The sequence below is a fragment of the Camelus dromedarius genome, chromosome 23 (genome assembly GCF_036321535.1).
Source record: "Camelus dromedarius isolate mCamDro1 chromosome 23, mCamDro1.pat, whole genome shotgun sequence".
Classification (NCBI taxonomy): domain Eukaryota; kingdom Metazoa; phylum Chordata; class Mammalia; order Artiodactyla; family Camelidae; genus Camelus; species Camelus dromedarius.
Window position 1 is genome coordinate 9,909,888 of NC_087458.1, and position 19,346 is coordinate 9,929,233.

A 19,346-nucleotide genomic window follows, 5' to 3' on the forward strand; every position below is an offset into this window, starting at 1 on the left:
GTGGCCCCAATCCCAGCAAGCTTTATGACTGAGTACCTTTGCACAAATTACTTCACCTCTCTGCGCCTTACCGGTAAAAGCTAAGGTTAAAAGGAAAGTTCTGGTGGCCCAAGGCTTCCTGACTCTTTTCCTTATAACCAGAGCTAATTTTTAGCAAGCACGCCCCACTTGCCAGGCATTGTTCTAAGCCTGCAGTATTTGCCATGGTAGCCACTAGCCACCTGCAGCTAGTTAAATTTAAATTCAGTAAAATTAAAAACAATTAAAATTTCAGTTCCTCGGTCTCACTAGCCAACCGCAGGTAGCTCCATGTGGCTCGTAACTACTGAACTGGACAGCCCAGAGAACATCTCCATCATCACAGAAAGTTCCACTAGACGGCACTGAGCATTTCCCACGTTATCTCCTGTAACCTTCCTAACAACCAGTAATGCAAGTGCAATCGTTTATCCTCTTTCGAGATAAGGACTCTGGGGTGCAGAGAGGTTAGAAACTTCACCAAGATCTCAGCAGATTATTATCCAGAACAAGGATTTAAGCTCGGGTGAGTGGGCTCTGGGGCACACCATGTCTCCATGCCCAAAGTTTCCCCCAAACCCCAGCTAACCTGCTCTCCCCTCTTACCTCCTAGGAGTGGCCCTGAATCTTCCCACCCCTAGAAGCCATTGTCCCCCACAGATGCTCTCCTGACAGCTGACCCTGAGTAATGAGGGCTAATGCACTCATCTACAAAACAGAAACAGACTCACAGATATGGTACACAAACTTATGGTTGTACGGGGGAGGGGGGAGAGATAAATTGGGAGTTGGAGATTTGCAAATGTTAACTACTGTGTAGAAAATAGATTAAAAACAAAACAAAACAAAAAAACCCCAAACAACAACAAAAAAAATGAGGACCCCTGGGTATCAAGCCCTTTTGGATGAGAATCCCCACCCTATTATCCTCCCTGCCTCCTTTTAGCCCCTCACTCCCTTAGAGGAATACTAGTATGGGTTTTGATCCACCCCTAGCCCATCCCAGTCTTGATTCAAGGTCAGCCTGGGTCCAGGAAGAATCCTGACCCGGGCAGCAGCCCTTCTTCCCTTGAGTGACCATCCCCAAGTAGCGGTGTGCAGCCAGTTCAGCTCTGAGAGCCAGTTTCACTACCACCTCTGAAGGTGCAACAAGTCTCACTCTGCAGGGGCGAAGTGAGAGGTCAGGGAGGGTTCACACACTCATGCTGCTGGAACCCGATGAAAGCAGCGAGGGGCCGAGGCTTCAACCATTCTGCCTGCAAAGCACCTCCAGCGCTTGCAAGCTAGACCATTTGTGGTCACGCCTGTCTCCTACCTTAGCTGGAGCCCTGCAGGGCTGTCACCTCACCCTGGAGACCTGCAGCTGAACAAAGACAACTCAAATCAAGAGATCTGGTGGGAAAAGAACAATAGAGGAAATGTATAAATGTTACCATCTTGAGGTGAGCCAGCAAGGTATCAATTCCTGCTTTACTTCCTCGCTGCTTTAACCTCTCTCCCAATCAACCGAGTCTCAAAAGAATTGAGAATGGGGCTGGAGGTTCTGAATCTGAGGCTCTAAGACTCTCAGGTTATTATGCGTGTACTCCAGATGGGAGGGTCCCAAGGGCAAACCAATCAGCGCCAGATTGGTTTCCCATTTCCATGGACTCAGAGAATCTTAGGCAAGAAAACTTAGAAAATTCACCCTCTCCATTCCTGCCTTCAGCATAAGCACATTGGATTCTTTCCAGACTATGTGAAACTTCTACCCAAAGGCTTCCAGGGGAAAACCTTACTGCTCCCTGATACTTTACTCAACTCTCCGCACTTCATTTTAAACTCAGCTATTTGGTCCTCAAAGGACATGAGGTGGGGGGTGCTCCTTCTCTGCTGAGAGACCCGTAGTTTCCAGTTTTTATCTGTTATGAGTGAGGCTGCTACGAACATTCTTGAACATGCCTTTTGGTGCCCACACATGCGTATGTCTAGGAGTGAAAATGTGGGTCGTCAGACAGCCGTATGTTCAGTTTTAGATGCTGCCACACTGTTTTCCAAAGTGGGTGTACCGATTTATATTCCCTCTAGAAGTGCACAAGAGTCCTGCCACTTCGCATCCTCCCCAGCACTTGGTCATCTATTGTTTGGGCCATTCTTACAGGGGGTGTCATTGCAGTTTGAATTTGCATTTCCACGGTGATTAATGAAGTCGCGTTCCTTATCCTGTGCTTTTGGGGCACTTGGATATCTGATTTTATAAAGTACTTATCCAAAGTATTGCCCATTTTTCTAGTGGGTTGTCTGTCTTCTTACTGACTTGTAGAAGTTCTTGTGTTTCAGATAGGATTCCTTGGTCAGGCGTATGTATTGAAAATATCTCATCACCCTGTGGCTTGCCTGGTCACTCTCTTCATGACATCTTCTAATGAAGAGTTCTCCTCAAAATAGTAACCTGAGAGTCTTAAAGCCTCAGATTCAGAACCTCCAGCCCCATTCTACTGCATCCCCATCAATCCCTGATTCTCTCCTGAACTGACGGTCTGGTGGACTATTTTTCCGGATTCTGCTTCTCTGCCTGTCCTTGAAGAAGACACCTTGGGGAACTGGAGGTCACTCAGGGTGGGGACGAAAGATCTTAATGTTTCCAGGGCTATGCCACCTTCCAAACTTAGTGATGCTGGGACCAAGTGAATTCTGGCAGTCTCTGGAGCTTTCTGGAGCCATGTCCCACCGTAGTTCCTAGCTTGAGCTTTTTCAAACCCCAGAAAGAGTGTCCAAAAGGGCTAGCTAGTGATTTTCCTGACTCTTATATGCTTCATGGTCAAGATAATTCATTCGTGTAACAGCCCTTCTACCAAAGAAGAAATACCAATTTGTGCTTTGAAAGTTTCCTCTTCCCCACTTCCTGTACTTAGATTTTCAAGCAGTAACACCACCCGCCTCAGAAGGGGTCACCCTGTGGCCCACGTGCTCCCCCTGCCAGCCTCGCCCCTGCCTTCAGTCAGTCTGTCCTGTGTTCCCTCGGCGCCAGACCAGGCCCCATGCTGCTCTGGACGGCTGTGCTGCTCTCGGGTAAGTCACCAGGCGTGAGCATCCCCTCCTGGGCACCAAAGACTGTAAGTCGCTCCTGAGACACCAAGTTCCTGATTTCACCTTTCCCAGTTCAAGTGGGTTGATGGCTGGAGTTTGAGACAAGGGTGTGCATGTGGGCCTGCCTGAGAGCGATGGGGATGGGGGCGTGGGGGAGGCCCAGTGTTTCCTATTCCATTTTCCTGGGTCCTTCGAAGGACAACCCTTCGATGTATCAGAGCTAATTTAGGGAGGCAGAAAATCACATTCGGAGGCCCAGTGACATTTTTACCCTGTAAAACCGGGTTAAAATAGCCATTAGGGCTATCTCGAAAAGAGAACGGAATTGCAGAAGGAAAGGAGGCTGCTGGGGGTGTCAGAGGACAGATCAGGGGAACAGGGAAAAAAGAAGTTCCCCGCATTTCGCTCAGCAAGGGGAGCAAGGGGTTTTAGGAGATAATTTTCATGAAGCCTCGACTTTTTCTTAGAACCAGCCGGCATGACTGGGCTTCTCACTTGGGCAAGAGGTTTATGCTCTGAGTGTCCAAAGCCCTCTTCAAGCTGACCTTTCCTCTTTTGCCTGCACCTTCTCTCTGGTTGGAGGGGCGGAGGGTGTCTGTTTCAGGCCTGACTATCCATGGGAGCGGTTTGCAGGATCAAGTCCGTTCTTCTGAATTCGTCTCTCTCTCCTTGATCCACTAACCCCGGGGCCAGTCACCCGTGCCCGTGACTGAAGGGACTGGTCTGCAGGCAGAGGACTGTTGTGGCGGGTGGGCTACTGGGCTCCGCCAGACTCAGCTCAGTCTCAGCCACTGTCCCCAGCTACACCTGGAAGGAACAAGTCTGGGCATTTATTTCTCTCCACTTGACGGTTTCTGAGTTGACTTACTTTTTGTTTTAAACTTGATCCCAGTAGTTTGTTTTCATTGAACCAAAAGCAAAACCATTCTTAAATACACTCTCTTCCTGGACGGAGGTTGTGGGAATTTAGCCCTGGGACAGAAAACACCTGTTCCCGCTCAGGGCTCTTCCTTCCCCTACGTCTCCGTGTGCCCTGTGTGTTCTATGAATGGCCGCCTGGACAAGTGAGCAGGTCAATGCTCGCACTGAGGGCGGGGACGGGATGGCCGCGCGCCTGCGCGTACTCCGGATGGGGGCGTCCCAAGCAAAAATCACTACCTCGTGAAAGGAATTGCCCTTGGACTTGACCAGATCAAGTCTAAGAGCTTCCCAGCGTGTAACCCAGGATCTGGACAGGAGAGAGGGAAGAAGGAGGGAGAGTCTGTGACTGGCTGACGAGTGGACAGTGTATGGAGAACCCAGGCCTGACTGCGTCACACTTGATGCTCAGGACCCCGGAAAGCCAGCCTAAGATTTGGCTGAATGTGAAGGAACGGAGTTACCATAAGGACAGAGCTCTGTTTCTTCTCAGGTGCTAGTTTTCCTCAGATGTGGCCAGAGAGACAGAGAAAAAAAGAACAAAACCCTGAATGCCTGCCCTGTACTACGTACATGATCTCATCTAACTTTCAGGATGTTATAAGGCAGATATATTTTTTATCCCTATTAAACAATTGAGGAAACAGGTCAAAAACGTTAAGAAATTTGCTTAGAACTACCCTGCTAGCAACAGCAAAAGAGAGATGCAGGCCCAAGTCCATCTGAGGTCAAACCCCGATGCTTTCTCCAGTCCACTTCACTACCTCTTGTCTGGATGTGGTTGGATTCTAATCAGGTAAAACTAGAAAATAAAATGTATTTAAAGTGCCTGCCACGGCATGGTCACACAATAAATGGTGTCCATTACAAGTACTGGCTATCAGTGCATGACTCTACACTAAAGACGTATTTATTTTGTTTTTCACCTTTTTTTTTAATTTGTTGGGGGGGGGATTTTTTGTTTGTCTCGGGAAGAGGTAATTAGGTTTATTTATTTATTTTAGTAGAGGTACTGGGGATTGAACCCAGGACCTCATGCATGCTAGGCATGCACTCTGCCACTGAGCTATACCCTCCCCACATATTTAAAGTTTAGGAGATGAACCTTTATCTTCTGAGCTGTGCGTTGGTCAGCATCACTTCCAGGACTGACGGCCACCCCCACGTACACGCACAGGGTCCACAATACGCAACCCCCCAGCTGCATGGCAGCTGCTGCTTGGCAAAGCAGAATGTTCCAGTGTGGCAGAGCCCGACTGGGAGATCCTCCCTCATGCAGAGCTGAAACCTGCCTCTCTGCTCTCATTTCCATGAATTAGTTCCTCTTCTGCCCTATGAAGTAACTGTCCTTCCCCTACCAAATATTTGAAGGCCACTATGTTACCCCTACGCTGTCTCATCTTTCTCCAGTAAGTGTCACCCAGTCCCTCTGATAGGAAATGGTTTCTGGACCCTGTTCATTGTTCTGGTCTGCTTGGCCTTGATGCGCTTTGTCGCTGGGCCAGGAGCTGGGTCTTCTCCTCCCTCCCCTTGTGGCCTGCCTGCCGAGAGCAGGGTCAGTGGGGCTGCCGCCTCCACTGTCGGGGACCCTGTGGTGCAACTTAGCCTGACAATCACTCTCAGCTTCCTGTCACACTGTCACCTCATCTTCAGCCTGTAGCTCACTGAGGCCCCCGGGTCCTCACAGGAACAGCTGTAAGCAGGTGCCACCCACTCTGTGCGTCCCCAGTTGGTGGCTGTCTTGTTACAGACAGTGTTTCTGCAATGACAGCCCCAAGATCTGGCAGTGCCCCGGGGCAACCAGTTGTGGGGATCTGGGGACACGCGCTCATCTGAAGTGTCTCTTGCTCTCTGGATGCCTTCTCTCCTGTTACAGGCTTCAGGCCCCTCAGCTCTGTCTGTTCGTCACTTTGTAGCTGCAAAGTCGTTTCCCGGTGGAGATGGGAAAGGAGGGAGTGGCATCACTGCCCAGTGAGGTCTCAGTCACCCTGAGGTCAGGTTTTCTTGCTGCTTTCGGTTAATGTCATGCCCGCTTCCCCAGGCGGTGGGTCAGTGTGATCCACGTGACTGCTCTACAAGGGGAGAGTGACTATTACTGTTTCCATCAGACAGACAGAACCAGGAATTGGAGGCTCTTAAGCTTTAAACCACTTGCCCAAGGTCACACAGAAAGGGACGGACTCACGAGTCCAGTCCAGGTCCTCTGGTTCCAAAGCCCGCATGCTCTCTACTACTCCAAGCTCACAGAAGACGTGTTTAGGTGTGGAGGTGGGGGGGATGTGGGATGGTAGGAAGGAGACTCATAACTCTGCACACGCTGAGAACTTGCAGCTGAGCTGGCCCTGAGCTGAGTAGGTATGGAGTGAGGCTGAAAAGCCTCCGTCTGCCCCAGGGAGTGTGGACCGCAAGGAGGACAGCCTGTGAACGCACGTGCCGTACGTCTGCTGAGGGGTCTCCTCCCACCTCCCCGCCTAAGGCCATTCTTGCATCTCTCAGGGCTCTGCCTGGCACCCAGGCCACGTCAGCAATGAAAGACACAAGTGAATGCACTCAACCCTACACCGTTCATTGTTTCACCCCTTGCCCCAAAGTCCAGAATATTCTCCATGCCGTTAAATCCACCTGTGCCCCTGGGTTTAGGGTCCTCCATCCCTTGAGCTGTTCACACCTGTCTCACCTCATCACTCATCCTTTCGTGGCTTGGCCTCTCTCCCTGGCCACCTAGTCTGCTCAAACGTTCATTCGTCTAAAAGCACCAGCACAGCACACACAAGGCATGGCACAGTGTGCTATGCACTGGACTGTTTACTGTTCCCCCACCCATCCCAGCTACCTGTCCATGTCCCACAGCCCTGTAATGATTACTCCTCCCAGGAAAACTCTCCTCCTTCCTCCGATCACTTCTGTACTTTGTTCCCCAGAGCTCTGTGGCCAGATGGGACCCCAGGACTCAGGTCCCGCCTTTGCTCTCTGCGTTCCTCTGTAGGTGTAATTAGGACCCTCAGGCACTTGAGCACAATGGTCTAGTCGTGCGTCTGCTACATTTAGTTCCCTGCCCCGCAGGAGTGGGCACGAAGGAAAGCAGTCATGCTTTCACTCAACATGTGCTCTTTGGACACAGACCAGGGTCCAGGCGCAGGTGACATGGCAGTGAACAAGACAGGCAGCGTACCTGCTCTCATGGAGCTGACACTCCAGACAGAGGGAGACAGGTGATGGCAAGGAGGCGATTGAATGAATAAGATCATTTCAAACAGTGCGAAGAGTTGTGATGGTGACACAAGAGGGCACTTTGAGAGTAATGGAGAGTTCTTTTGATTGAGGGGTCCCAGCAAGACCTGCCTAAGAAGAAGACCTTTGAACTGAGATAAGGCAAAGGAGTCCAGGCAGCAGGTCCACCATAAAAGCTGAGTGGCTGGGTGGCCGGGTGACTGAGCAAGGGGGTGGCTAGACAATTAGGTGCTTAGGGGGCTGGTGGCTGATTGGTTGAATGGATGTTGGCACCCATCTATGAGGTGCCGGACCTCCTTGTCAGAAAGCCTTCTCAGCTGCTGAATCTAATTCTATCTCTATTCTCTTGCAGTTCCCTGCGTTGGGGAAACAGGTGAGTCTTGTCTGTGTCCCTTTCATATCCAAGTGTGTCTCAGGGCCAACGATTAGTAGACAGGGACAAGACGGGGCCACTGGGTCCCCCAGAAGCACCTTCAGAGCAGCACCAGACTAGGCCTCGTCCTCAGGAGTCTTCCCTCGCGCCCAGGAGGAGGAGAGACCCAGGACTGCGCTGTCTCGGGCTGCCGATGATCACAGGGTGACTGAAGTGCCAGCAGAATGGCTCTGGGCCTCCACCCGGTTCCCTTATGAGTAGCCCTGGCCTCTGCCTCCTCCCCTCAGTGTGGCTTTGGAGCCCCTGTCACCTCTACTCATCAAGGCCCTGGACACCCTTCTGTCTCATTAAAGCTCAGAGAAGCAGGCATGCTTGTCTGTGGGTCAGCCTTGCTTCTCCCTTGGCTGCCTTTGCCCTCCAGCCCCGCCCATCCCCCTGACCTCCCTGGAGCTTCCGTCAAATATGGGAAAGCTCCAGCCTGGGCTAGCCCTGCGGATGATGCTGGGTCCCCGGGAGCTCTTCTCTTGTCCACGTCAGGACATAAACTGCATTTTAGAAATGAGGACAGAGTGGGGAGGGTATAGTGCTGGAGCACATGCTTAGCATGCAGGAGGTCCTGGGTTCAACCCCCGGTATCTGAGAGAGAAGGAGAGAAAGAAAGAAACCTAATTACCTTCCCCCACCCCGGCCAAAAAAAATAAAAAGAAATGAGGACAGAGCTGACAGATCCCTCCCCATGACAGTAGTGGAAATGAACCCCGCGGCGTGGCTGGGAGGTAGTGCCAGTGGGGGCTGGGCCTGGGGAAGCCGATGAGGGAAGTGGGAGGGAGGGATCCCAGCCATAGCCCTTCCAACACCCACCGGCCAGCTCCTCCCTGCTGGGCAGTGGTGCAGCTACCAGCAGAGGTGGGCGCTGCAGACAGAATGACACTGAGGTCTCCAGGGAAAAAGAAACCGATCTAGGGAAGGGAGAATCAGATTCAGAGGAACGAGGCAGAACAATGGATGGAAAAAAACCCGACTGGACTCAAGCTTGTCAAGGTGGTGGACGGAGGAAAGCACAGTGTAAAAGGAGACCAGGAGGGTAGGAGAGAAGGAGGCCAGAGGGCAGGCACAGGGAGAGGAGGGGAGGGGAGGGACGGGAATAGAGAAGCAGGAAAGATGAAGGGGAGAGGAAGGGGGTGGAGGAATGCAGAGGTCCTGCCCTGGTCCGGTGTGAAGGACTGGGATCAGTGACCACTGCGAAGGTGCCGTCCAGGAGCCTCCATCCCGGGGGAGGCCTTGGGCTGGAGGACAGAGGGAGCAAAGGGACTGATGACCTGTAGCTCCAGGGTGACCCTGTTCCTGTGTCTCACAGCCTGGCTGAAACTCCAAGTCTCACCAAACCCCGTGTTTGAAGGAGATGTCCTGACTCTGCAATGCTGGGGAGGGAGGAACGCAGCCCTGTCCCAGGTGCATTTCTTCAGGGATGGAAAACTCTTCCATTTCTCTAAAGACAACCAGCCTCTGTCCATGGGGACGGCAACAGTGAAGAGCAGTGGCCGGTACAGCTGTGCTGGGCAGGTGACCTCCGGCCGACATGTGAACAATCGGACCTCAGGGACTGTCATGGTCCAAGTCCAAGGTGAGTCACCACTTGGGGAGCTGGGGGGAGCAGGCTGCTGCTCAGGGGTCTGGTGTCCAGAGGTCAGCAGTGCTCGGGGCAGCCCCCTATTTCTGGTGGCCCCTGATGCTGGGCCACTCTGCAGGCCCTGAGACATCCAGGATGCCGGCCACATGCCCTGCTCCCACTATGAGGCATGTCTGGAGCCAGAGAAGGAGGGGAGATGCCCTGGGGTGGGGGCAGGGAAGAGCCCAGAAGGATCCCTGCTGCCCACCCTCCTTGAGCCCTGGGCCTGACGCTTCCCCTCTGGGGACTAGGTGACCTCGGGGGCCCTTCTGGCTCTGGCCTTCTGGGACCCCAGAGGCGCTCAGGGGTGTGGGGGTCGTTTCAGAGCTGGTGGCAGGGTGAGAGGCCAGGTGCTGGGAGACAGTGCTAGCGTTTCCCACAGGGCACAGGGCCCTGGTCTGGGATGTGCCAGAGCTCAGCCTCAGGCTCCTGGGGCCTCATTGTCCAGGACTCCCCTCCTGAGCCCTGGCCTCTCTCCCTAGAACTGTTTCCACCTCCTGTGCTGAGCGCCATCCCCTCTCATGAGCCTTGTGAGGGGAGCCCCGTGACCCTGAGATGCCAGACGAAGCTACACCCCAAGAGGTTGGCCTCGGGGCTCCTCCTCTCCTTCCACAAGGAGGACCACACTCTGCAGGACAGGGGCCTCCACCCAGAACTCAGCATCCCAGCAGCCCAGGAAGGGGACTCCGGGCGTTACTGGTGCGAGGCGGCCCCTGAGGGTGGCAGGGTCCAGAAACAGAGCCCCTGGCTGGAGATCAGGGTGTGGGGTAAGTAGGGGACGGGGAGACACTCCCAGGGGCCAGGGCAGTGGATGGGGTCCCCTGGGGGTGATGGGGGAAGGACCCCTAAGTGATGAGCAAGGGTGGGCCAACTGACCCTCCCCACTGTGTGCTGCCCCAGCTCCTGTGTCCAGTCCTCTGCTCACCCTGAGACCCAGGCCCACTGGCCTCACTGTGGGGTACGGGGTGGAGCTCCTCTGTGAGGCCCAGAGGGGCTCCCCTCCCATCCTGTACTCATTCTACCTCAATGGGGAGATGCTGGGGAATCCCATGGCCCTCCGTGGAGGAGCCGCCTCCTTCCTCTTCCTGGTGAAGTCAGAGCAGGATGCTGGGAACTACACCTGCAAAGCCGAGAACAGAGTCTCCGAAGAGACAAGCAAGCCTGAGACCCTCTCCGTGGATGGTAGGTCTTGTCCCGCAACTGGCTCTGAGCCCAGCAAGCCAGCCGGGTCAGCTCTCACTCCTCTGTGTCCGCCATGTCCCACACAATCCTGGGCCCACAGCAGGCACTGCATGACTGAGTGTGGACCCTGCTTGGACTATCTTTCCACTGAACAAGGCGGGGAAACATGAATTCAGTGGAGAGTGAGGGGCACCGTGGCGGGGGGAGAGGGCACCTGGTCATCCCTGGCATCGTCCGTCCATGGTGCCATCCTTTAATCCAGCCCTCGTTCCCAACTGCTAGGATCCTCCAGGCCAAGTGGTTCGCACTAATGCCCACCATTCTGCCTCTCTTGTGCCAGTCTGGGGTGCACTTGTGAATTTCATCCCCAATGCTCATGGGCACCCCTACTCGCCCCCAGGTCCTCGGGTCTTGTCTGCCCCCACCAGCACCAGGAACTGGCTGCTTCCTTGGCTGCCTGCAAGCCTGCTTGGTGGGACAGTCATTGCCGCTGCACTTCTGGGGTATTTCAGACCCTGGAGGAAAAACGGTCAGTAACTCGTTTTTTACTTTCTTGGTTGCTGAGTCCCTGTGCCAGGCACAGCCCAGCCATTGGAAAGCCAGAGGCTGCAGGACCGGCCGCTTTCTTCTCCTGGGCATTGGGTAGAAGCAAGGACTTCTCTTCACATGTCACGTGAAGGGGCCCGTGGAGGGACACTTAACAGCTCCCAGAACTCACACACACGGACACGCTGTCTCACACACTCAGTCACTCAGAGATGCCCACAAACACACTACAGCACACACGGGCATGCATAAAGGCACAAACAGAGGAGTTCTTATAAGCCAAACGTAACGTAGGTGTGTCCTTCACATTTGAGAAACAGTCCGTGGCTGTGAATATGACTGAACAAACCCAAGGCTGCCAACTCTCTCATTAAAGTCAACAGAGCGCTGGTCTGCTCAGTAAAGGGGAAAGAGGACACGAGAGCGCCACTGGGCATGCATGCTCACATACACGCTTTTTTTTTTTTTTTTTTTTGCTTTTGTTTGTTTGTTTTTGGGGGACAATTAGGTTCATTTATTTTTAATGGAGGTAGTGGTGATGGAACACAGGACCTCACGCACGCTAGGCACACACTCTACCACTGAGCTATACTCTCCCCACACACACGTTCTCACACTGTGCTGTGCCTGGGGTGAGTGTGCGGTGGATGTGAACTCGTCAGCAGGAAAGCACGGTGGAGAGGACTAGGGAATGGCCTGGTCCCAGCACTGCTGTTTACTAATTCCGTGACCATGACCTTGGGCCAGCCCCTTGAAGGGTCACTAAATGTCTCCCTTTTGGGATGTTGTGGGTCTAAGTTAATGAGGTAGCATCTATCTCACACCTGCTGTATTAGTTTGGCAATGAGTGGACTCAGGACCTTCTCGTTCTAATCTAAGCGCATCACCCTGGCAGGTTCCCAAGCTGCCCTCGCTCCTGTTTAGAATTCTCTAATTCCTTAAATCAGAGACACTGAAAAAAACAGTTTAGTTAAAATTCAGATGAGAGAAATTCTATAGAGAAAAAAATTCTATAGGGAGAAAGAAGTGAAAGTAATCAGATAAATGGCATGTCCAAGTGATCTATTGATTTTGAGGTTCCAGACTCTCCTCTTCTTCCTGTCTTAGTCATGATAATTAAGCAGGAATGTTGGCTTTCAAAGCAATCACCTTGGGTGGCTAGAAGTTTATGCCAAGTCTAACCCTTGTTCGCTCTGGGGCCATGTTGAAGGCAATGGATCCCAGTGCCAAAGCTATTTGGTGCCAGTTTACTCCTAGGGCTTCAGATCCACCTTCAGAAGCTCGAGTCTGCCCATGTCCTCCTCCCCTGGGGCAGAATTTTTATTTCCCACTTGCCAAAGGCAAAAGTAATTGCTCTCATAGACTTCCAAAGCTAGATTTGCTTATTCAAGTTTATAGCTCCCTCTGTTAAGGAATTTGTGATGTGTTTTCTGGGAGCTAGGCCAGACCCTTCTTTGAGGAAGACCACCCAGTCCTAAAAGCCAAGTATTCCTCCATGACCATGAGCCAGGACACCTGAAAAGTTTTCTCCCCAGTCCTCAACCCAGTCCCCTGCCTCAGCAGGAACCCCAGTTAGGACGTGAGCTAGCCTCTATCTTCCTCTCCCCTTTTTAATTTAGCTGCCTTGGTCCATCCAACTTCCCACCTCTCCTTCCCTTTAGTCTTGAGTCTAGATTCCATGGAGGCCAGAGTTGCTTTAAGGTATAGCTGCGAGGAAGGAGAAAGATAGAGGCAGGGGAAGAGGGATAAATTAGGAGTTTGGGGTTAACAGATACACACTACTGTATATAAAATAGATAAACAACAAGGACCTACTGTATAGCACAGGGAACTATATTCAATTTCTTGTAATACCATATAATGGAAGAGAATCTGAAAAAAAATGTGTGTATATGTATAATTGAGTCACTTTGCTATACACCTGAAACTAACATTGTAAATCAACTACACTTCAATCAAAAAATAAAATTAAAAAACAAAGATGGAGGCAGGCCCAGAGCTACATGGGGAGGCAGCTGGAGTAGGGGACCACGAACTGAAGATCTGTGAGTTCTACCATCCCTGCACCTGTCGTAAAGCCCCCTTCCAATGGCCCAGCCTGGCCTCAGTAAGACAGGTGTTTCTGTCCACTCACCTCCGGGTCAGAGCATTAAAGGCAAGCAACACAGTACAGCCATCTCCCTCCCAGCCCCGGAGAGGGTGGTGGAGGAGCAGTTGCTGGTGGGAGATCCTCAAGAGGGAGATGTGGTTCACAGGGAATAAAGGAGCATCCTTCTTCATGCAGAGCTCTGCCTCCCCACCCACCTCCACGCCCCCAGCCACTGCCACTGCCAACTGGGAGCACGTGGGCTCCATATTATTAAGGAACCTGTCTCTCGTGAAAATAAGACTCTTAGTGGCAGTCCTATCATCTCGGGATCTCAGGGGCACAAAGCCTTCTTTAGAATGTTGTTCAGAAAACCACCATCAGGCCCAGTTCCACAGTTACACAAGAAACACGGATCAACAGCTTCTTTCTCCATGCCCAGCTCGGAAGACCCTTAACCACTTCCAGATAGCACAGCCATTCCTCAACAAACAAAAATGTGCCACCACTGGAGATATTCATCACACTGTATCTCTGAAGGCAATTTCTGAAATATTTTGACCAATGATGGTATCGCTAGAACCAGGATGTGGTCATGGTGGGGGGAGGTGGTCCTCCTCAAAGTAGCACTTACATTAGCGTACAAGTTCTGGTTAGTTTGTTTAAAAGTGTTCATTTTACTTCCTGTTGTCACAGTTCCATTGAATTCACGGAGCTCTCCATGAATGAGACTCAGAAACACCACCCTGACAAATGAGCATTAGGAAGTGTTTAACAATCAGGGGCCTCAATAGGCACATGAAAAGATGCTCAATATCTCTAGTTATCAGAGAAATGCAAGTCAAAACTACAGTGAGGTATCACCCCACACCGGTCAGGATGGCCATCATTCAAAAGTCCACAAATGACAAATGCTGGAGAGGGTGTGGAGAAAAGGGAACCTCCTACATTGTTGGTGGGAATGCAGTTTAGTGCAGCCATTACTGGAAACAGTGTGGAAACTCCTTAAAAAACTGAAAATAGACTTACCCTATGATCCAGCAGTCCCACTCCTGGGAATATATCCAGACGAAACTCTAATTCGAAAAGATACATGCACCCCAATGTTCATAAAGCAACACTATTTACAATAGCCAAGACGTGGATGTAACCTAAATATCCATCAACAGTGAGGGAAGATATAGCTTAAGTGGTACAGTGACTGCTTAACATGCACAAGGTCCTGGATTCACTCCCAGTACCTCCTCTAAAAATAAATACATAAGTAAATAAATAAGAAAGTAAGTAAATCTAATTACCTACCTCCCCCCGCAAAAAAATGCCCATTGATAGATGATTGGATAAAGAAGTTGTGCCATATATATACATATACACACACACACACACATACACACACACACAATGGAATATTATTCAGCCATAGAAAAGAATAAAATAATGCCATTTGCAGCAACATAGATGGATCTGGAGATCATCATTCTAAGTGAAGTTAAGCCAGAAAGAGAAAGACAAATATATGATATCTCTTATATGTGGAATCTTAAAACATGACACAAATGAACTTATTTAGTAAACAGAAACAGATTCACAGACATAGAAAACAAACTAATCGCTACTAAGGGGAAAAGGGGAAAGTGGAGGAATAGATTAGGAGTTTGAGATTAGCAGATACAAACTACTATATATAAAATAGATAAACAACGAGGTCCTACTGTTGCCCTCTTGGTTTTTATTTCTGAGATCCTACCTGGTGATTCTGATGCTTTCTTGCTGTACGAGCTATTGAATATTTCTTAGACGCTGGGTTCTAAAGCTCACATGTGACCCAATTCCTATCCCAGGAACTAATTTTTAAGGTTCTGGAAACACCAGCTGTCACAAAGGCAGTATGTGAGTGGAGAAAAGCATACAAAGTGGTTTAAGATTCTGTCCCCACCACTTACTGTATGACCTTGGGGAAGTCACCTCTCCCAGCCTCAGTCACCTCACCTGTAAAATGGAAATAATAGTACAACCTTTGCAAGCTGGTTGTGAAGAATATGAGACACTGAAGAATTAGGAATAGGGGCTCTGTTGATATCCAGCTCTGTGCCGGTGCCTGGGTTAGGAAATTTGCTCTAAAGTAGACACTGAATTTTAATTCCCTGGCCCTGTTTCGGGCACATAGTAGATTTTCCTCCTTCTGAAAAGCAGCCTGACTGGTGGGTCTGGGCTCTTTGGATGCAAAGGTGTGATCCATCCTTTCTGACCCTGCTTCCTCCCAGTTTGTGATTCCCATGGAGCCATCCTATCCGCTAGGATATTTTTCCAAGGAAACATCCCTTAAAAATTAACCGTGTCCAGACCTGTGAATTAACCCTCATTCATAAACCAGCCTCAGACCCCCGGCAGCCTCTCTGTCCCCACTGTCCAGCCTGCTCTTTGAGGCACTCAGTGCATTGTGCCTTCATATCCTCTTCCATCCCAGAATCTGCCCCCAGCCCCAGGTGGAGAGCAGCAACCACTGTGTGTCAGTGGACGTCCAGCAGGACCGCGATCTGCCCATAAAGGCAGAGAAGGGCCTCTTAAGGGGAGTCAGGAGAAGAAAGGCCTCGTGAGCCCTGAGTCTCAGGAATTAGAGTCATCTGGGGAGGGAAGCAGATGGCTTCCAGGAAGAGTGTGAGGACCGAGTGTGTGGAGCTGGTGGTGGGAGCAGGAAGCAGGAAAGGAGCCTGGCCGCCAGGACAGAGGTTTAGAGCAAGGGTTAGCAAACCGTGGCCCATGGGTCACATCTGGCCCATTAAGTATTTTTGTAAAGAACATCATGTATGTACCATGTATGGCTGCTTTCACACTACAGAGCCAGGTATATGCAAAGCCTAAAATATTTACTATGTTTTTTACAAAAGTTAGCCAACCTCTAGTTTAAACAATGTCGGGGCTGGGGAAGCTGCTAGAGTCTGGTGCAGGGGGCAGGCACCGTCTGCCAAGAAGGATCTCCCACGTTAATAACCGCCTCCTACCGCCAGGTCTCACCATGACAGAGCCTCTGATTGGCTTCCCACCACAAGTGCCTTCAGGGCACTTAGGTCTTGGGGTGGGAGAGCAGGTGGGTCCTTTTCAAGCTGCATCCTTTCTTTCAGCTCATTTCCAGAATGGGGAGGATGCAGGGGTTGTCTATGCTGCAGTACGTACAACCCCAAAGAAGAGCGAAGGTGAGTGATCTCAGGCCAAAGTTAACACCTTTACTAATGTAAAGGGGAAGGGGAGGGTATAGCTCAGTGGTAGAGTGCGTGCTTAGCACGTATGAATTCCTGGGTTCAATCCTCAGTACCTCCATTAAAAAACAAAAAGAAAAAAATTAAATCAGTAAATAAACTAATGTAAAGGGGAATTTTGGGGCCTAGGGTGAGGTATCACAACCACCATCATCACCCTGACCACCATCATCACCCTGACCACCACCTTCACCATGATGACCATCATCATCCTGACCACCATCGTCATCCTGCCCACCACCATCACTCTGACCATCACCATCACCCTGACCACCACCATCACCATGACCACCACCTTCACCCTGACTACCACCACCATCCCCTTCCTTCATTACCACCATCACCACAAACACCTCTGAGCCTCGGTTTCCTCATCCCAATGTGAGAAGGAATCAGTAACTCCTAGTTGGCCATGTTGATGTGAGATGATTAAATATATAGATTTATATATCTGTTAGATATATTCTAGATACATTAGATATATAATTCTTACACCTAAAAGGTTACCTGGTGCATGGTAGGTGTATAATTGGAGTAGTTACTCTAAGAGCATCTTGGACACCTTCGTCTCTCCAGCTTCTCACATAATCCTGTGAGGTAGTCACTGTTACCATCATCACCCCTTTCCTGGGTGAAGAAGCTGAGAATCAGAGGCCAAGTGACTGCTGTCAGGTCACACAGCTGGGGTGTGTTTCAACTGGAACTAGACTCAGGTCTCCTGATTCCCAGACCCTCCTATTTTCAGATTGAGGGAGAGGGGTCCCAAGAAGTAAAAGGGGGAGCAGCCTTCCCACCCTGGGCTGACCTTCTTCTAGAGGAAGACAGCCAGCAAGGAGGTGGGAAGGAGACAAATGCCCTAACCTGAGGGTGCTTCTCTCCCCCACAGCCAAGCCTGCAGAGTCATCCCAGCAGGAAGAGGTGAGCTGGGGCCCCTGCTCTTTTCTCATCCCCTGTGTGACTTCTGCTTCCTCATCCTGACCTGACTCTCCCACAGGACTTCTCTGTCATCTACGCTGAGGTGAGATGCCCGCAGCTCAGCGAGGTTCCAGCCCAGGGGCTAAACAGAAGCAGCAGGACCCACCAAGATCCCACTGGTGACCACGAGGAGGTCCTCCGCCAGTGACAGCGTCCCCGCAACAGACACACACCCCCACAGCCTCCAGCGCCACCCGAAGGTCGGGGGGCCCAGCCTCTTCTGTGGGCCCTCCGAGCCCAGCAGCCAGTAGCCCTGTTGGTGGAAGGCATCAGAAAACTCAGTTACCCTTGCATGCTTCAAAGGACACATGGCTGTAGAATCTGGTCTTAAAGGTGTATCAGTTTGTCTCATGTGGTCCATCAATAGTGACCGTGGGCACTGCTGTAGTTAGTTCAGTCTGGGTTATTCGAGGAGTATGGACTCCCTGTGGCCCAGGCTGGTGATGAGAGAGATGAGGAGGACGAGGAAGAGGCAGGGATGGGGCAGGAGAAGGGAAGTGAGTCCCAGTCCAGCCCACAGCCAGAGTTGTCCTTGAAGAATTAGGTATACACTTGCTCCTGCGAGGCTCTGGCCCCGTCTTTGCAGGCCCCTGCACTGGACTCACAGAGAGCGAGGTCCAAGTTGCAGACACTGGGCTGCACCAGACCCCACCCACCTCCTCCAGGCAAGAAGTCAGCGATCAGAGAGCTCCTGGCCCCTCAGAGCTGCAAACATCTTGCATTTCCCCTTGAGCTTATTAGAAATGCAGACCCCAGAACTGCTTAATCAGAATCTGCATTCAATAAGATCTTCAGGCAATTTGTATGTGCATTAAAGTTTTAAGATCCTGGTCTACCTCCAAAATACAGACATCTTGAAGTAAATCTTAGGAGCTTAATTGCCTGTGGATCTGCTCCGGGTGAAGACAGGGGATGAGGAACCCATGCTAGCCTCTTTTTCCACACTTCTCTTCTCCCTTTTCTCCCTTCCCCTTTTCCATCCCAACCTTTCCTCTTTCTTATCCTCTCTCATCACCAATCCATCCGCAGCCAGAAGACACCGGGGTCCCCTCCCCTTTGCCTCCTGGACTCTGCTGGGATGACTGAGGGGGGCACAGGCCATCTAGAAGCGCAGTGTCCCCACTGGTCAGTCAGGAAGCACCCCTAGAACCCACGCCTTTGCCACGCCCTCTGTAAATGAGTCGCCCCCTTGAAAAGAGTCAAAATGGAGACGAGACAGCTCATGAAGGGAACACTGATGACGGGGACCAGGAAGGAGCCAGCCCTCCAGTCGTCCCCACAGACCCCCTCCTTCCTGAGCCTTCATGCCTCCTTCATCCCTGCCCCTACACCCCTACACTCAACACGTGGTCCCCGCACAGGGGCTGTCTGTGAGCTGTATTCACCAGTCCACATGTAACAGGCAGAGCAACTGAAAGCAAGAATTTAGGAACTTTTATAGCAATCTGACAGAATAACTGTGTGTGTGTTTAACATAATCATAAAAATTAGGACTTGTATTTTATATATCTTTTAATTTTCTTTAGTAATTTGCTTTTATATTATAGCTCCACAATGGGTTGGAAATAAAAAAGAAAAACAGGTCCTTCAACACAGGTAGGTGAGAAGTCCTATTTTACACACACAACTTGCCAGCTCGCTCTCACTCTCTCTCTCTCTCTTCCTCTCTCTCACACACACAGACACCCCACTGGCTTGGTCTCTCGGACACTCTGCTCTCTCCCCAGATCCTTACTTCATAAAAGAGTGAGCTGGCATTTTTCAAAATGAACAATTACTAAGAAAAAGGAAAAGAGAGTCCCCCAAAGAACACAGAGAAAATAGAGCTTTCAGAAGAAAACCCACGTTCTCCAGCCCGGGCTCTCACTGGTTTGCCTGACGTCCTCACACCCAGCCCCAAACCCCACCTCCAGTCCTCAGAGCAGGCGCCCGCTTCTGTTCCTAGAGGGCGCTGGTGGGCAGGGGCAGCAGAGACGCCGTGAAGGGAGAATGGGTCTCTCACAGCTCTCCAGCGCCAGACCC

At 51.0% G+C, this 19,346-nt stretch overlaps 1 protein-coding gene across 1 annotated transcript; it reads left to right on the forward strand.

Annotated features, from left to right (window-relative positions):
- The first annotated feature begins 636 nt into the window (after positions 1-636).
- On the forward strand, positions 637-18,871 carry LOC105086563 (Fc receptor-like protein 6). Its single transcript, XM_031435999.2, has 11 exons — positions 637-756; positions 1,339-1,460; positions 2,913-3,069; positions 7,589-7,609; positions 8,967-9,233; positions 9,761-10,045; positions 10,179-10,460; positions 10,861-10,989; positions 16,215-16,286; positions 17,236-17,267; positions 17,344-18,871. Exons 3-11 carry the CDS (start codon positions 3,039-3,041, stop codon positions 17,470-17,472), a joined length of 1,248 nt encoding a protein of 415 aa, XP_031291859.1. The 5' UTR covers positions 637-756; positions 1,339-1,460; positions 2,913-3,038; the 3' UTR covers positions 17,473-18,871.
- Positions 18,872-19,346: the final 475 nt, after the last annotated feature.

Bases quoted from the DNA above. Each gene is read 5' to 3' on its own strand.
- LOC105086563 (XM_031435999.2), top strand. From the start codon at position 3,039: ATGCTGCTCTGGACGGCTGTGCTGCTCTCGG. The intron at 10,046-10,178 runs GTAAGTAGGGGA...GTGCTGCCCCAG, and splicing joins GCTGGAGATCAGGGTGTGGG to CTCCTGTGTCCAGTCCTCTG. The intron at 10,990-16,214 runs GTCAGTAACTCG...CCTTTCTTTCAG, and splicing joins CAGACCCTGGAGGAAAAACG to CTCATTTCCAGAATGGGGAG.